At 35.2% G+C, this 18,718-nt stretch overlaps 1 protein-coding gene across 11 annotated transcripts in view; it reads left to right on the top strand.

The window, feature by feature from the left end:
• The window catches only part of HELZ (helicase with zinc finger), a 120,530-nt gene that overhangs the window by 75,233 nt on the left and 26,579 nt on the right, over window positions 1-18,718 (top strand). For all 11 annotated transcript variants that reach the window (XM_087925070.1, XM_026711122.2, XM_087925067.1 and 8 more), the window contains 7 exons: window positions 1,534-1,712; window positions 4,272-4,390; window positions 7,452-7,597; window positions 10,000-10,147; window positions 13,340-13,523; window positions 14,892-15,120; window positions 17,358-17,562. In XM_087925070.1, coding sequence (XP_087781196.1) covers window positions 1,534-1,712; window positions 4,272-4,390; window positions 7,452-7,597; window positions 10,000-10,147; window positions 13,340-13,523; window positions 14,892-15,120; window positions 17,358-17,562 — 1,210 coding nt within the window. The remainder of the gene's footprint in view (window positions 1-1,533; window positions 1,713-4,271; window positions 4,391-7,451; window positions 7,598-9,999; window positions 10,148-13,339; window positions 13,524-14,891; window positions 15,121-17,357; window positions 17,563-18,718) is intronic.

Raw genomic sequence — 18,718 nt, 5'->3', positions numbered from 1 at the left:
CACCTTGCACCACCACTCTTTGTACACCTCACATGCTCACCTCCTGGCAGGAACTTCCCCACAGCTCTTGCGCTGGTGCCGCACCATACCAGACCCTGTCCAGCAGCCGCCATCCCAAGCCTTGATGTCCTTGTGCTATACCTGACCTTCACATGCTGTACTTAACTTCCCTGGTCATATGTATATTTCCCACCCCACAAGACAGCAGTCCTGGGATTTGTGATTTCCTGCTGGCTTCTCCACTGATTTTGATTATTGGAAGCCAGAAGGAAGTTGCAAGGAAATTCTCACTTAATGACCACAAACCTTACCTAATGATGGCAATGCCATCATATGATATAGCATTTTACAACCACCTTGCTTAGTGATAGAAATTCCAATCCCAATTACCATTATTAACCTGTAAAATAAGATTTGCTTAGCTTGGCTGCCATCCTCTTAAATCCAGGAACCTTATTTCTGACATAAAATAATAGAAATACTGGTTTTAATTCTGTGTCTTGCGCAGGAAGTAAATTACAAGGGTAAAGAGTGGGATCTGGCTGTTTAGAGTAAGGTTGGATTTTCCCACTGATATAGTCGGGTCAAAGCAAAAGAGGAAAATATAAATACTTTGCAAGCTTAAGATAATTTGTAAAAAAGCATATAGATGGCTAAGGCAATTTCAGTGAGTAAGAAGAGCTGAACCACTAAGGAAAGGGTTCTCGTAAGATATCACAATGATTAGTATCTGTATTACTTAGTTCACAGGAATAGTATTTTAGTATTTTACTTTAGTATTGCTACTTTAGTATATTTAGTATGACTTGGTTTGCAGGAATTCTGTTTTACCTGGAAATATGGGAGCTCAAGGAGCAGAATTTAGAGCAGTTCCTTGAAGACTGAAAGTTCAGATCTGCTCATGGACAGTGATAATAACACTGTGGAATTTTCCAGATAAGATTGAATGTAGTTTATAAGTGTCTGTCTTTTCAAAAATGATAATGAAGAAGATGATGATGATGATGATTAACACAAATAATCATCAACTGCTTTTATCAGTTATTAGGTCTGTATAGTGCTTTAGATTCTGTCTCTAAAAATTGCTTGCGAGTGCTTTTTCTCAAAAAAAAAAAAAAAAGCAATGTTTTAGATAGGTGCTACGTTCTGTGCTCTGAAGCCCTCTTTCGACATGGACTCTGAGCCTTTGCACAATCCTAGCTATTACTTCCTGCACTAATAACTTGAGTCCAGTAACCTTATGGTGGAAATCAAATGTATTCTTATTGAAGCCAATTAAGGCTAGGTAATCATATGCTTGCATAAATGTATTCTGTTGGACTCTGCTGACCTGTGATGCAGTTGTATCGGGGAGAGGGCTAACTAGTTTTACACTGCAAAATAATGCACATAATGTTAAGGAATTCATTTGGTATATTACGTTCCTTTATAGTTTACCTCGCTTAATAAATAGTGTTCAAAAAGCAGGGGAAAAGTTAAGAGTTCACTGCTGCAACATTTTGTTCAAAAATAAGATCTTTTCCTCTTTTCCAGGGTTTATTTCAGAAATCGCTGGGTAAAAACTGTCCACCCAGTTGTGCATCAGTACTGTTTGATTTCAAGCACACATTCCACCTTTCAGATGCCTCAGAAAGAAGACATTCTTAAACAACGAGTAGTAGTGGTTACTTTGAATACTTCACAATATCTGTGTCAGCTAGATCTTGAGCCTGGTGAGATAATGTTTTATAAGAAATGATTACTGCTCCTTTCTTTTCAATACGTGGTTCTCGTGATCGTTTTCTATAAGAAGTGAAAGCTATAACAGCTTTATTTTGTGTGACATTCTGTGTGAATTGAAAGCAGTGAGAAAGCACAGATATATTAGCTTATTTTTTTATCTACATTAAGTTATATACATATTAATTCATATTCATGTGTGTGTTTATTGTGGATCTTACTTTTCTATATACAGTAAAAAAGGAATACTGTTAGCATTTTAATCCTGTCTCCTTCCTATGTAAATGAAATAATATTTTAAGATTTAAAGGGCCTGACATTAAATTGATATGGCATGGATTAATTTCTGAGAAAGTTTGCAGCTGTGGGAGAGGGAGTTAATTAACAACATGGGAGAGAAAAATAAGTGTGGCTTCTAATCTTTATTTTCAGTTAGTTTGCATGAATTTGGCACAGTTTTGATTCTTTATAACATTTGACATCAGAACTTCCACCATAAGTGGAATTAACTGTAAATCTGGCTTTCTATATTGATCTGTCTTAAGGATTTTCTTTAAGTGAACCATGGGTGGTGAGAAACACAATGGCTTCTTTAAATGAATTGCAGGCAATGAAGAGGAGTTGGTACCATCTCCTTATGAACTTCATTTAAATTTTAGATCATTTATTATATATTTAATCTGTGAGCATTTGAAGAAAGTGAACAGATTTGTTCTGGATTTTTATCAGTTTTCTGTAGAATTTTATTAAACCCTTGAATTAGTTTTGTTTTTAATTAGTTCTTGTCTGAAGAGACCCAAATATTAACTAATTAGAATTATTCAAGGTTGACTCCGCCTTCCATCCTTCTGAGGTTGGTAAAATGAGGACCCAGATTATTGGAAGCAATATGTTGACTAAGTGCTATGTAAAGCACTGTGAAGTTGTCTAAGTGCTAATGCTATTCTACATGTCAACTGCTCAAACTTAGTTGTTTGAAGGAACATAAAAGCAGTTGTAATAAATAATAAAATAATGACTATGTTAATGGGAAATAATCCACAGCTGTAAAATATTTTTATAGCAGTTTGTTCAAGTTCTGTTCAATCTTTGAATCCCACAGAAACAAAATAGCCATAGCCAGGTTGGTTTCAGGCCTGACATCTTTGTTGTAATAACACATATCTCTAATATATTCAGTCTTATATATTTCTTGCCATATATTATGAATTTAAAAATGGCTTTCATATATTCCCATTTGATCAAGAAAGTACTTCAGTGTTGTCTGATTTGCTCTAATATTTTTGCAGCAGCTCTACCTTCTTCATCTTTCCATTACATGAGTAATACTATTTTTCTTTAAAATAAATAATTCATTCAGATGTAATTAGCTATTCAAAAGTACCTTATTCATAATAATAGTTGAAGTGCCATAAGCAGTTGAAATTTTAATTATAGTATTTCTTAACCTATTTTTGTTTGTGATGAGAGGCAGTCTCTTCCAAACTGAGATTATCCATTTTCTGAATGAATCTTTCGCATTTTGTCTTGCTTTTCAAAAATCTTCAAATTTTTAAATTTGAAAAGTGTTATTTTTCCCTAATTGGTTTTAATTATTTATCTGTATATAGATTAATCTGACCTTTTTCAAACTCATACTTTGCATTCTGCTTTGGCCTAGATTATTTCTACAAGTATTCTGTTGATCAAAAAAATTAGACAAGAGTTAACAATTAAACATTAAAACTGCAACATGCTATATATTTCATTTTAAGACAGATAGCATCAGATTACAAAATCTGGAAAAATATCTGCTGGGCGTCATCAGAATTGAGAGATTAAAAGGCAACATTCCAAAAATATTCCATTGCAAACCCTTCAGCAGCCAAATAATCTGAAAGCCTAGAGTGAAATGTGGAATCTCTATAGATCTCTATACATGTGGAATCTCTGTTGACCACTGCAACTCTTTATCCTCTACTTCCAATATTAACGCACACCAAATTTTTAAAGGGGCATAGTTGGGGTAGAGGACCATCTAATTGTGGAAAGATACTTTTAAATAAATATTTGTCTTTTTCCTAAGATGGTCTTTTAATTTCTAATGCTATACTCCCCCCTCTCCTGGTGCACTAAAAAGGACAGACACTTCCTTCCCAGAATAACAAGTCAAGATCTCCAATTGAAAACATTAGAAAAGAAAACAGATGGTAAGAGAGTTCAGACAGACATGACAGACATTATTCCCATATTCAATATCAGTTCTCTTAATAATGTGTTTCATACATCTTGCCTTACTTCTTTGAGACTTGTGTATGGATGAGAAAAAGGAGTTTCCGGGGGATACCTTTTGCTTGTCTAAAGATTTTAAATTTTTAACTTGTCATTGCCCCACCTTTAATAAAATAACAAGAATAATTGAAATAATTTATCAAAATTATTTTATCAGAGACTTTGTATTGATTACAGCCAAGACTGAATCTCATTCACAGGGCCGAAACTAAATGTTTTCATAAGATTATCACAGCTTTCATTGCTTGCTATTTAATATTTTATCCGTGTCTGCTTTGTAGGGTTTTTTACACATATTCTGTTGGATGAAGCTGCACAGGCAATGGAGTGTGAGACTATTATGCCTTTAGCACTAGCAAATAAAAATACAAGAATTGTCTTGGCTGGAGACCATATGCAGGTAATGATGTCTATTTCTGAACTTATCCCACTTTTTTAAAAAAACAACATCTAGCTCTGTTTGCAAGTTATAAAGTGTAGAAGAACGATTACTTCAAGAATTATTTTGGTGTAGGATTTAAGAGAATGAAACATAAATCAAGAAATGTTTAGCTTAAAATCCTGCCATAAGTTTTTAGTTCAAACTCTACTAAAAGCAATTGACAGGAATATAGTGACTTGTTAGACTCACTAAAACCTGTGTCTGTATTTAGATAAGGTAGGATAATATTCTATAAGTGTCAGAAGGAATACAGTGGTGATACATATTTTAACAGAAGGTTGAAACCCAAGCATTAAAATCTGGATCCAAGTGTGGAATCCATATTTGTGATTCTGTATGGACATTCTCAATCATCCAGATCATGATTGTCCCAAATATGCTTTTTTCAAAAGGCAATTGGACTTTGTTTTTCTTTGAAAATGTTTCACTTCTCATCCAGGAAACTTCTTCAGTTCTTTGGAAGCTTCTTGAATGAGAAGTGAACATCTTAAAGAAAAAACAAAGTCTAGTTGCCTTTTGGGGGGAAAAAAAACACCTTTGGGATGACTTACATGGTCGTGAATATCTTATCCAGATTGTAAGAGTTGCTGGATCCAAACTGGGTTGGTCACTGGGGCCTAAGGTTTAGTCTTCTTAGTCTCCCAAGGGCTCCAGAAGACTAAACCTCTGATCGCAGTGACCAATCCAGATTGGATCCTGTAACATTATACTAGGATCCATATATTTACCTTCATTTGTGAGACTGTCTTTTTTTCATCCTAATCAGTCCCATAGAAATAAATCTTTTTAAAATAAAATATTTGTTGCTTAACATTAATAATAAAGGCTAGAGATAGATAAATGATTGATTGATTGATTGATTGATAGAAAGAAAGATAGATAGATAGATCGATAGATGTAAATATTAAAATCTGTATTTCCCTTTAAAAAAAAGAACATAAATTACTCTTTCACCCAAAGGAAGGCTGGCCCAATGAAGGAGATTATATAAAAGAATAAAAAGTTTTAAAAGATATAAATGCAAATGTGAATTCAGCATTTTATGTTCTCTTCGTTGATTAATTACTTAATAGAAGGTTTAGGGGTAGCCAGTGGTCTGGTGGGAAATGGGCAGATTCCATTTTAAGTACAGGCATTTTCTGACTTTCCAATGATTTCCTTATAAACTATTTTCTTCCTTAACTCTACTCACAATCTGAATCATGCTTGTTTACCCACAGCTTCTGTTATCCCACTGCTATTGTGGCAAGTGGCAACCAGTTCAGGTCTTTCAGTTCAGCGTTATGTAATCCCTTTTATTGCATAGGTTAGTAATCCCATGAATATTTTGCATCAACTGCAAATTCCAGAAACATTTCAAGGATGACCTTGAATGCACCATCTTGCATTAGTCAACATGGCATGTAATTAACGTGGTTGAACATCCTGAGTCCAGTCAGTTTAGGAAGAGGCATAGCTGACACACTAGATATAATTGTGGAAAAGGCAGGCATTCTACCAATTTAGCAACTGTGAATTAGTGACGGTTGTGAATTAAGCACCACTCCCCGACATCAATCCTTCTTTAGCATGGGAAAATACATATCTCACATATATGGCATTGATTTATCTCCCAATGGAACAGTCCTACGTGCAGCAATGTCATTAACCCTGCTTACTACATACTCATCCTTCCTGGCTGATAAAATCCTTGAGATCTGCAAGTTGAAATTTTTATGGACAGTAGTGTGATCTTGGCCCATAGCAAAATCTCTCCATATTATGCAAGAAATAAAATCTATTAACTGCTTTGGTCTCAGAATCACATAGAGAAAATACTGTAATACAGTTATTAAGCTAAAAAGTGATAGTCAAAACTGAAATCACTACCTAAAAGAAAAGAGGATTTGATAAAGACCTGATCTACAAAAAGTAACAGAAGAGAAAATATGGATAATAATTTTTAAAAATCTTTAAAAACAGAAAAAGCAGTATATGTAAACAACAGCAGAAGCTTAGAATTGGTCCCTTTTTGTGATCTTGAATGGAGCAAGAAGCAGTTTAGCTACCATGAAAAAAGAAGCGTCACAGAAGAATAGATCATAATTATTTCAGTGAAAGTTAGAGAGAAAGTACTGGGAATAAGACCTTTATCGCATTTACAATGACAGTAAATGACAGTAAAACACAGTAGAAAATTTAAAAACAAAAGGCTTTTAGAGCTGTTAAAGCATTTATTTTAGACTGGGAAAAGTTCAGAGAAATACTTTGAGCTAAAAAGCATACAGATCAGTACTAGAGGCGAAGAAAAAGAAAAAGAAAGGCAGAACGAAAATCCCAAGTGTCTGTGCGAGGAAAAACTTCTAGATGAAGAGGAGGCAATTATATCTCAAAATAGATGTACTTGGCATGATTATCTGTATATCTAATCAATGACATCTAAATTGACTAGAAATTTTTTACTACGTTCATTTGATTACCAGTTTGTGCATGTGGTGAAGTTTGTACAATAATTAAGTTGTTGGTCTCGGAGCAGGTTCTTGCCACCCTCAACCATGAAAACTTACTTGATTAATTTCAACCAGTTACTTCCTCTCAGTCCAACTTATTTAATGAGGTTGTTATGGGAGGACTGTGTTTGCTACCTTGAGCACCTGAAAAAAGCTTTGTTGTCGTTTTGATGAATAAAGAAATAAATACACTCAAGTTTATGAAAGTTTATAACATCCTTCCCCCATAGGCACTATATAATTCTTTTATTTGGTGTTTTTTTTAGCAAATGTAGGCTTAGAAACATATTGCTTCGCTTCAACAGAGTTTTCGTGTGTGTGTGTGTGTGTGAAAACTGCTGAACACACACACACATACACACAATTAAATGGAGATGACTTAATATGGTGTTATCATTTTTCTTCCTCACTGTACATAAATTTAATACCATTTTTACAGGTTGGTCATTAGTTTCCTGTTGAGATAACATTCTAAACAAATATTCAGTTATAAAATAATATCTTTCTTTTGATTTTTTTCTCGATTACAGCTTAGTCCTTTTGTGTACAGCGAATTTGCCAGAGAGAGAAATCTTCATGTTTCATTGCTTGATCGTCTTTATGAACATTGCCCTGCAGAATTTCCATGCAGGATCTTGCTCTGTGAGAACTATCGCTCCCATGAAGCTATCATCAAGTAGGTGTGAACTTTTTCACTGTATCACACTCTGCTTGGCTGGTGCAAGTGTCTAACAGAAGCTTTTGGCATTACACTCCAAAATAGTTGAAAAGAGATTAGCATAATAAGGTTACTGTTTTTTTTTTTAAATATAGGAAATAAGTAAGAATACTGCATTATTTTGAGATTTAGAAGAATGGCCTACTTGGGCTTTTTAATTGTGGTTTATGCCACCATAGCCTGTAATTTGTTGTAATACTAAAGCTGATCTTTCTCCAGTATTACACAAGCAGACCTTTATTTTTACAGTGAAACTTGGCTTTGCTGTCCTTACACTAAAAATATTGAATAGAGTTTGTGTGACATTGCATGGACCAAATGCAAAACAATGTTTTGCAGTGTGTAAGCTGGAAATGCATAAAATTTGTACTTCCACTTGTATTTCAAGTTCTTTTGCAATGTAAAAATGTTAATTCTTGCTAGAACAAGTACAGTAGAACCACTTGATTACGTGTAACAGCAGAATAGCCAAATTGGTTAGATAATTTTCAAGTATGTGGACTTTTTTGCTAGATTGAAGGCTGCTATTGCATGCTGACCTCAATACTTGTTCAATTTGATGTGATTTAGTTGAGAAGCAGGATCTTGACTGTGCACTTTGTATAAACTGGTAAAACAAGGCAATGTGAAAGCAGTCTTTTAACAAGTCAGTTCTTGGGGTCTTGAATCTAAACTGACGTTTGAAATGGTGCTCATGGTCTAGGAATAGAGACATTGACGCAGGAAATAGGCAAATGAGAGAAAATACCGATGGTGGTGAATATCTGTAGCTCAGGTGTAGGATGAGGGTGAAGGTTTATTCTCCGAGCTTGTGGGTTGGTTTCTGAACATTTCATTACCAGGCTAGGTAACATCTTCAGCAGAGTTTAATCTCTATCCACATCAACACCAAACAATACTACTTCAATTGGAGCAACACAAAAAATCATCGGCCATGTTACCACCTGCCACACTGGTGAGTTCAGCAAAGCCTGGCACACCATAAGCAATTCCATCAACAGATACATTGACCTACAACCAGCCTACAAACTCCTCAGAATCCAAATCAACCCCCAGCCAACCAGAAACAGCACCGACCCTCAACCAACCCATGCAACACCCCCCTACACACACCAGCAGTTCATCTCCCAACAATCCCTGACCTGATGCAGTCTCCTTATCACAAGATCCATCACAAGACTCGCTGATGACTCACCGCTGACACATCTCTAGACCCTCACTTGACACCCCCACACCTGAAGCCCTTATAAACAAAGGAACTTTGACATCCATCCCCTAAACTCCACTGAAGATGTTACTTAGCCTGGTGATGAAACGTTCAGAAACCAACCCACAAGCTTGGAGAACAAACCTTCACCCTCAAAATATAGTTGCTCAAATAAAATCGCAACATTTGTTGGTTAACTTTTCTGTGTAAAATTGGCAGAAAAATGTTACATAAATTGCATCAAGAGACATCATGGATGCATTTTAAAGATAGGATCTTTGTGTCTATGCAGGTTTTCACATGCAACTTCAGAGAGTCACTACTGCTGATGTTGCACCACCATTATTATTATTAAATAACAGCATGTAAATAAGAATTACATCTTGATGGCTAAATTAGAGGAGGATCTCCCCGCCCGTTCATAGGAAAGGAGAATTTCATGTTTCACCTTGTACTTCTGTTCTGAAAGATTTTTAGGAAAGCTCTATTAACATAAAATTTCCTAAATGGTCTGAGAAATATAATTAGGCATACAGTATATTATACTACCCTGAATAAATAAGTTTTTCCCCCTTAAAAGTGATTTTAAAAATGAACGCTTGGGTATTAAAGATTCATTATTTGAGCAAGCACCGAGCATGTGAAAAAAAAATGCATATAGATTATTTTCTGTGAGATTTTTTAACATATGTAAGCTGTCATTTGCATTGTAACAAATAGTCCCAAATACTTGCTTATAAAATGTTACCCTTTCCTATTCTCATCTTGGTGTTCTCCAGAAATGTTAGAGTATACTTCCTAGCTACTGAGCAGGATGATGGCGAAATCTAGGAGTGGTGATCTCAATGCCTCTGTAGAGTATCAGATTGAAAAAGACAGAATTAATCTAAACATAATTAAATTTCAGAATGATGCTAAAATCAGCATATGCACTGAGGCATTCATTCACAGCTTCTGTGCATTGCTATGTATTTACATAAAACATACTGAAGTTGTAAAACTATGTCTGATTCACAGGTCAAAGCAATAACAAACAGAATGTTTACATAACGGTTCTCTTTGGCCTGAATATTGCTGATTCCTGCCTATCCAGCTTCAGCCCTTATACAATATTTCTACATTCCCTTTTTTGTTTTGTTTCTCTCCATTGCAGTTATACTTCTGAGCTTTTCTATGAGGGCAAATTGATGGCCAGTGGAAAACAGCCTGCACACAAAGATTTTTATCCTCTGACATTCTTCACAGCACGAGGAGAAGATGTGCAAGAAAAAAACAGCACTGCTTTTTACAATAATGCAGAGGTAGTTGACTTGACTTCAATTAATTGCTATTGATATATGTATGTATGTATGTATATACGTACATATGTATTGTATGTTATGTTTTCATGGGTATTTATATGTATGGTCCTTAGGTTTCTTCGGGTATTTTCCCACGTCTTAATATTTGTGCTTTTATTATAGCGACATTTCGGGAGAATCTCATCTGCCATCCTCAGGCTTGCGTATTGGGATCTTTTTAATCACACAAGATTAAAAAGAACCCAATACACAAGCCTGAGGATGGCAGATGAGATTCTACCAAAAACATAGTCGTAGATTTTCACAGGTGTGAGTATGCAGGTTTTGGCGTGTTCGGGTCTTTTCCCGTGTTAAGATTGAGAGTATCTTGGTGACGTTTCAACGAGGTCCCACTTGCCCTCTTCAAGCTGGTGCTTTCGGCTTTGTGCTTGTGCGAGCAAAGAATGATCGGAGCTGCTGTCTCTCTATAAATACTGGTGGGGAGGTGTGGTGTGCTGGCTCTGTTGTAAAAGGGGTTGGTTGGCTTTTTTTCCATATAAAAGTCAAATACCTTGCAAACAGTATAAATACTTTATTTGAGAAGGCTTTTGACATTAATCCCAAAATTGTATGAAATTAAGCCAGGGACCACAGGTTGCTAGTCTGTGAGTTAGAACAGTTTTATCAAAACATGAAAAGGTTATCTCTAGAATGCCACACCCGTTAATTATTTCTTTCTCCATCTTTCATTTAAGCTGAAACAGCCTCTTTTTAAATACTTCTTAATTTCACATTTTGAAATATGGGGAGTGTTAGGCTGTTTAAAGTCAAAATGAACAGGGGACTAATTCTCTCCCAAATGAATTCTGGTCTTGGGAACAGCTTGCCTAATGCAGTGTTTCTCAACCTTAATATTTGCACCAGTTTTCCTATTTATAGTCTTTTAACTGCTTTGCAAGCTGCCTCATGAGCTCTCTTACCATAAATATGCCTGAGAGCAATTCAGGAATAACAGAGAGAGAGAAGAAGAGATAAAAAAGATTATTTCTTTCTTGTAAGATCATTTTAGCAGCTATATTAACCCTCCCAATATGGGCATCCTCCAGACACGTAGACAAAGTTCAGAAATTCAGCAATGGTTCTTCTCACAGAAGTCTACATATTTGGAAAGTGTCCAAGTGGTGAATCTGAGGAATAGCATGGAAAAGGGAACCTGTTTGGTGTTTAAATTTTCAATATATTTACAGCGCTAGTAGCTATGTCTCAAAGTATGCTTTTATGAAATTATTTGAGAATTTAAATTTTAGTGTTCTATCTTCCAGAAAAAGACAGGTGTTTTCTTCCTGCAGCTGTTGCAATATTGGCAAAATTAAAACCTTTTTTCCATTACTATTATTATAGAAAGAGAGAATGAAAAAATAATGATTAGATCTAAATTATCTTAGTAAATGTTTAGGTTCTGGACATTCCATATGTAGTTCCTTTATTTGTAGATAGAACTGATTCACCAAGGTTCTTATATGGCTTTAAAAGATATATTCATCCATAATAAGACAGTGTGAAAGGACATTTATATACAGTACTTTGGCTTCTTTATTATTATTTCTTGTTATATTCCTAGAATATTTGTACCAGTGTAATATTAGCTTGTCCATAGGAGCAAACAAATCTAATTTCCATTTAATTTAGTGAGTTTGTATTCTCAGAATAAATCCTGGGGAAGCGTTTAGTGAGCTGCTATAACATCAGTACCAGTACATCTTCTCTCACTCTTCATTAAAATTACTCCTTTTATGAGTCTGAAAAAGAGACAACAAACCCCGGTCCACGTGATCTTGGATTCCAGCCCTCAAGGTGTTCTGAGAGAAATGGTATAATGTGTTTCTCCATAAAAGGAGAGAAACAAAACAGTTGATTTTCTATTCTCCTTTGTTTAACTCCTGATTATGTGCTGTGAACTAGACTATGAAGTCGGGAAAAGTCCTGAGAGAAAAGAGGGGTGGACCACTTATATAGTGGTGTCAAGAAAACTGCATGATGAAGTCATCAGGAATTATATTTGAAGATGTCTGCATCTTTTATGTGCTTTCAATTCCTTCTTGTGCCTCTTTTTGTTCATTATGACACACTAGTCACAACAGATGATTATTGAAATTTGTGATTATCACAGGTTAAATAGCTGTGCTCTGAATATTTTCTTCATTCAGAGCGGAGCTGTTTAACTTGTGATAAAACAATCCAGTGATAAAATGATTTGCTCTGATTTAATGATCCTATTGGGGGGGGGGGGGTTTGCACAAAAATTGGAATCAAAGTTTTATGTATTTTGAAATTGGTTTTCATCAGAAGAGAAGACTTCAACTAAAAGACTAAGGGAAAGTCTGGCAATGCTGAACTTAACAGTTGATATATTCCTTTTTTGTCTGATATCAGACAAAATCAATTCACTTTTCCATTATTATTGTTGCTGCTGCTGCTGCTGCTGCTGCTGCTGTTATTATTATGTAGCTTGTCACACAGCTAATCAGATATTTAGACTGGATTTGGCATTTTTATCCAACTACAGGTGTCCTCAACTTACAACAGTTTGTCTAGTGACCATTAAAAATTATAACAGCACTGAAAAAAATGACTTATGACTGTTTTTCACACTTACGATTGTTGCAGCACCTGCAACCACTGTTGCATCCTAACATTTGTGTTGTACAAGTTCTTAAAGTAGAAAGTAATTTATCTGCTTCTTAAAATATACATTTATTTCCCTGATAGAACAGTAAACTCATTTTATAATGCATGCTATTTAATATTTCAGATAATAAATAAATAAAAAAATTGAATAAATAAAATTATGTTATGAAATATATATAATATTATAGTTATTGATATTCATTAAAGTTTCCACTCAGATATAGTGTTTTGTTCCTTATTGATTGTATGGGTTTTTTTGATTGCATATGTAAGGCAATTATGGATGCAGTAAAAATATGAATAATTGAAGTGACATGCTTACAGATTATAAAAATCATGTCAGTGTCAAATAGGGGATGCTGCAATTAAATAAATATTTTTGAAAAGACTTAGGTAATACCTACCGCATGCTGGTGTTAAAACTGGCTTCTGCTAAAACCTGCATTGCTTTTCATCCAAGAACATAATGCAAAACTTATACCAACAAAACTAGCAATTTCATAAGCATGCTTTTCCCCTTTTAAGGTATTTGAAGTAGTTGAACGTGTTGAAGAATTAAGGAGGAAGTGGCCAGTCGCCTGGGGAAAGTTGGACGATGGCAGCATAGGTGTTGTAACACCATATGCTGATCAAGTGTTCCGAATTCGGGCAGAACTTCGGAAAAAAAGATTGTCTGATGTCAGTGTTGAAAGAGTGTTAAATGTTCAGGGTAAGTGATACATGATTTGATTTGATTTGATTTGATTTGATTTGATTTGATTTGATTTGATTTGATTTGATTTGATGCTATTAAGTCAGGCTCAGCTTTTAGTGACTACAATGATAATACATACCTTTGACTATAAGAATCTAGCTGGGAGTTGGAATCATATTAAAGTGCTGTACAACAGCAATTTATAATATTACTGGTATTTAAAAACTTTAAATCTAAGAATTAAGCATCCTTATTTTTAAAAAATCATGGGATACCCTTTGAGACAAGGCCTTAGCAATATACAATAGCTATGATCATTAAAATGTTCCAGAACAGTTAATATAACAAGTTGGAAAGGATTACAGTTGAACTCTGCAAAAGAATTCTATGTGGAAGCAGGTTATAAAAAGTACCAAATCCATTATGCTAATAAACCACACCATACATTTAATTTTACTAAGATTATGAATCATAGTAAAGGTCTTAATTTTTGTTTCTTGTTTCTCTAGGAAAGTTGCCTTTCTTCCTGTTTTTCTTCCTTTGATGGTTCTAAAAGAATCTAGTTTTTAATGGTTCTTAGAACCTATGAAAAAAAATTAAGAATGTTTAATGCTAAGAAGATTCAAACTTCATTTACATACATTTCACCCAAGAATATAACACGCATGTACATACCCTTTTTTCAACCTGATTAAGATACCTCCTTGTCTCCCACCTATCATTTTTTTCCCATTCCCTTATTTAGTTAGCTTTTTTGTCTCAGGTTTGCTTTAAGCCACTTGATTCTCTCAGCAATTCCCCATTTCTACTCTACTTTGTAAATTTAATCTGTGTTATCTTCCATTTGTAAGGATATGAGCAAACAGAAAATTACTTCCACCCGTACATCTAACGTTGGTAAACTACAGTAGTAAAATTAAAGCAAAAGTTCCAAACGGATGTCGTTTAAATATGTACAGTATATGACTGTATAGTACTATCTATCTATCTATCTATCTATCTATCTATCTATCTATCCATCCATCCATCCATCCACCCACACCCACCCACCCACACACACACACACACACACACACTGTGTTTATATGTAAAAATATGGCACATTGCATGAATGTTTTTAATGCAAAAGAAATTAACAATGCTGAAGATGTCAATGATTAAGCATAATTAATATTAATATCAAAGCAAATAAAGTTCTTGTTATTTGTAATTATTCCAGAATATTTATTTTCTAATTATTGTAGCACAAATATTTTCAAGTGAACAATAGTTATTCACTTGCCAGACATTGATGTAAAAAGTCAATACATGTAGTTATGTGGTGATGTTGCTAGCATAAAAAAGAAGAGAGGCTAACAATATCCCATACTCTTCCTTTTCCAGGAAAGCAGTTTCGGGTGTTATTTCTCAGCACAGTACGAACCCGGCACACTTGCAAACACAAGCAAACGGCGATGAAACGGAAGGAACATTTATTGGAAGATTCAACAGAGGACTTAGATTATGGTTTTCTGTCCAATTACAAACTTCTCAATACAGCCATTACAAGAGCCCAGTCCCTAGTAGCTGTGGTGGGCGATCCAATTGCTTTATGTTCCATTGGAAGATGCAGGTACAACCAATATGTGGTATGACCAAATAATAAATCATAACGATGAAAGGCTTACTGTGTTTTTAATAATTGATTCTCGTTCCTGGTCTGCTTCCTCTAGGTCTAGGGACCCTTTAGATTTGGGGGGGATGTCCAACTGTGGCAATTTTAAGGCTTGTGGATTTCAATTCCTAGAATGTATTTATTTTATTTAGCATATGGCACATGTTAGCCAGGGATCACCGAGGTGGCTCCTCTGTGAAAGGATTTTTTTCAGGCGGTGTTATCTTTACCTGCGGGACAGCTGAATGCCTGTAAGCATTGGGGGGGGGGGTTTCTTATCCTTAAGCAGTTTATTCACTCACGAGAATCGAACTGCCGCCGAGCTGTCGACTCAGCAGTGTGTAGGCCCAGCATGTTACCATGTGAGCCACTGCGGCCCTGCTGGCTGGGGAATTCTGGGAGTTGAAGTCCACAAATTTTAAGGTTGCCATAGTTGGACATGCCTACTTTAGACTTTTTCTCTCAATTTGAGATAGAAGTGAGCTGTAGGCGGAAATACTATCCATGTCTCCCTACACACTCTCTGTAATGAATGTCTTGTGTTTAATCTCGCCATCAATTATCATTTCATTTTGTTTAAATCTACCATAGATTATAATACAGTATATTAGTAGAATCTAGAACTGAAGATTTCTTATAATAGAATTCTGGGGATGTTAGCTCTTTCAATATTAAGACTGTTCAGAAGAAGTGTGGTGATCTTGATCTGGATTGGAGGACCACCTGCTTGAAATTGATTACAAGAGCTTTGTTAATTTTGCTCTCGTGTTATGCTTTCCGTAGCCATTTAGCCATTGGAAAAGTACTTGTGGTATGTCCCTCAGCAAGCAGATGTGCAGGATAATCATAAATTGCTGCAAAGAATGCAAGCAAATTAACAGTTGGGGTTGTGTTCTGTGAGTAATCTGGGTGTAGTTAAAACTAAGTTCTAATCAGTAGTTGTAGAGCTTAGATATATGCTTCTTGTTCAAATTTAATGTTAAGTAAAGCAATACATCTCTCTCTAGGAATTCAAAAGCATAGGCATGAGCTCAGCAATAGGAAGATTCAAGGAGAAGACTCAGAGAAATAAGTTGTTTTTACTGCAAATGTGAAAGAAAGGTTTTATGATGAAAATAATATAGAAAGTAGATGTTTAATACTTGTATGGCAACTTCATGGTCTAAACCCCACATTTCTTTCTTCCATCTTTACACAATAGTGGCCTTTTGGGTGAGGGTGAGGGCACCTGCACGGTTGTTTTTTGTTTTTTTATAAATAATGTTCTTGGTTAATCTTAGATACTTCATTTTCAACCTTGCCAGCTTCATCCTTCCTACTTCTTGTCTCAGCAAAAATAATATCTGCCACAAAACTTAATTGTTGATGAGAAAGAAAATATAAAATTTAAATTTAAAAAAATGTAATACCTGGGGGACAGCAGAAGAGAAGAGAAAGAACTGGAGAAAACCACACAATGCAAAGACCGTTCTAATAGAAGTAGAACGACATAACAATAAAATCAATAAACGATAAAGATAAAAGATAGCAAACTCAACAAAGCAAGAGATCTCACTGTCTCTCCCCAGAGGCCTACTGGTTAAAGATGCAGGTTTTCACAGCTCTTCGAAGGAACAGCGTGATTGTAAAATTCTTTCTTCTTTCAACATTTTGAGAACTATTGGCATTGTCTTACTTTAAAACAGTTCATCAAGTCTACAGAAATATGCGGCATTTTCATTGATAATGTGAAATGTAAATGTAATTTGAAGGTTGTTAAAGTGAGTCAAGAATATATTGCAATAACTACCAAGACCTTTTGAAATATGGCTACAATACATATTTGTAAAATTGCAGCTGTATCAGACAGAGCTGTGGCCATCTTTTATTTTAAATTCAACAGCATGTTACCTATAGGAGCTGGCAGGATTTGATTCATTTTTCTTGCAGCCACATTGTAAATGCACCCTGTGTGAACAATCCACCTGAGTGCTTTAAAAACAGAAAAGGCACTTTGCAGACAATCTAACACTAAGACAGATGTTTGTATGTGAAGAACTTGGCTAATAAATCTTGCTATTGCTCAAAAAACATTAATGTCTCCTAATTAAATAGTATTGAAAACAAAGGGATTGGGTTCAAGATTTACTTTAAATTTTTTAAATTTTAATCTAGAAAAACAAACATTGTTGTGTTGTTCTTGTGTTGGCTTGTAGGAAATTTTGGGAAAGATTTATTGCCCTGTGTCATGATAATGAAAGTCTTCACGGTATCACATTTGATCAAATCAAGGCTCAATTGGAAGCTCTGGAATTAAAGAAAACCTATGTATTGAATCCGCTGGCTCCCGAGTTTATTCCACGGGCTCTGCGACAGCAGCATTCATCAAACACCAATAAACCACAGCAATCACCACCAAAGGTAACCTCTGAGAAAATGATGAAAAGGTTGAAAGAATTTGCTAAGAAATACAAGAAAAGCATATTAGCTGTTGTGCTTCCTCCTAAAAACATAGAATGGGAAAAATACTAGGCTGAAAAAATAACACAGTTTTACATATATTAAGAGAGCTTTTCTTAAGCAGCAATTTTTTGGGTCCAGGAAAACAATATGTGTTCGAAAGAGATCATGATATTCATGCCAGAAGCTGGTAGAATGTCTGAGAAAACACAATATCTATAAATTGTCTTTCTTTTTTTTTTCTCCTTAAAATTATACAGTCATATTGAGAGTGAGTGTAACTAGAGGCTAGCAGGTGAGATACGTAAGCAGGTAGGTGAGTGCTGCAAGCTAGCATTAGAGTATGAATGAGCCAGCAGGGGCTATGAATGAATGCTATGGAGTGTGGGTGAGCCAGCAGGGGCCACATCAAGTGCTATCGAACACCAGATCCCTGGGATCTTATACTCCAGGGTGGGAGTCTTTGGGAGAAAAACAGTAGGAGCAACTTATGATTATAGCTGGTGACTTATGATCTTCCCCGACAGCTTCCTTATTAACTTTGCTAATGGGAAGAAGGCTGGGAAGATTGCAACTCAAGTTTGTATGACCATGGCTTACTGTGATGTAATTGTGAGCCAAGCACCTGAGCGCTCAGATTGCAGTCATGTGAACACAGGGATGCTGTGACAATCGCAACTTTACAAACTATTTGGAAATTGCCATTGTTCAGAGCCATCATAAATTTGATCTGTTGCTGAACAAGGAAACCTGAGGAATATCTGTAAAAGTGATACTGTTGAAATTTTTTTAACTAGTTGTATTTTATGGATATTTATTTGTTTATGATGTAAACTACCTCTTATGTTCATTTCGACAGAAAGCTGGGAATTTCCATAAATAAACTTTCCTAGTACTTACGAGCAAACTAAATGAATGTCAAAAACTTGGTTTGGTGGGGTTGGAGATAAAAACAATAGCTAAAACTCCTTTAAAGTGCCATATTGGGGAGTGTATGTATGTGTGTATGAATTATTGTAATCAATAGTGATAGCTCTTTTAGAAAGTTAAGAAAACATTTATCTAACCCTAAATATGCTAAGAAGCTGTAATAGCCCCCAGCATTTTAAAATGTAAT

This window comes from Pseudonaja textilis, chromosome 2, assembly GCF_049901715.1.
Source record: "Pseudonaja textilis isolate UNSWEBS1 chromosome 2, rPseTex1.2, whole genome shotgun sequence".
NCBI lineage: Eukaryota > Metazoa > Chordata > Lepidosauria > Squamata > Elapidae > Pseudonaja > Pseudonaja textilis.
This window is presented reverse-complemented; position numbering and strand designations above follow the sequence as displayed.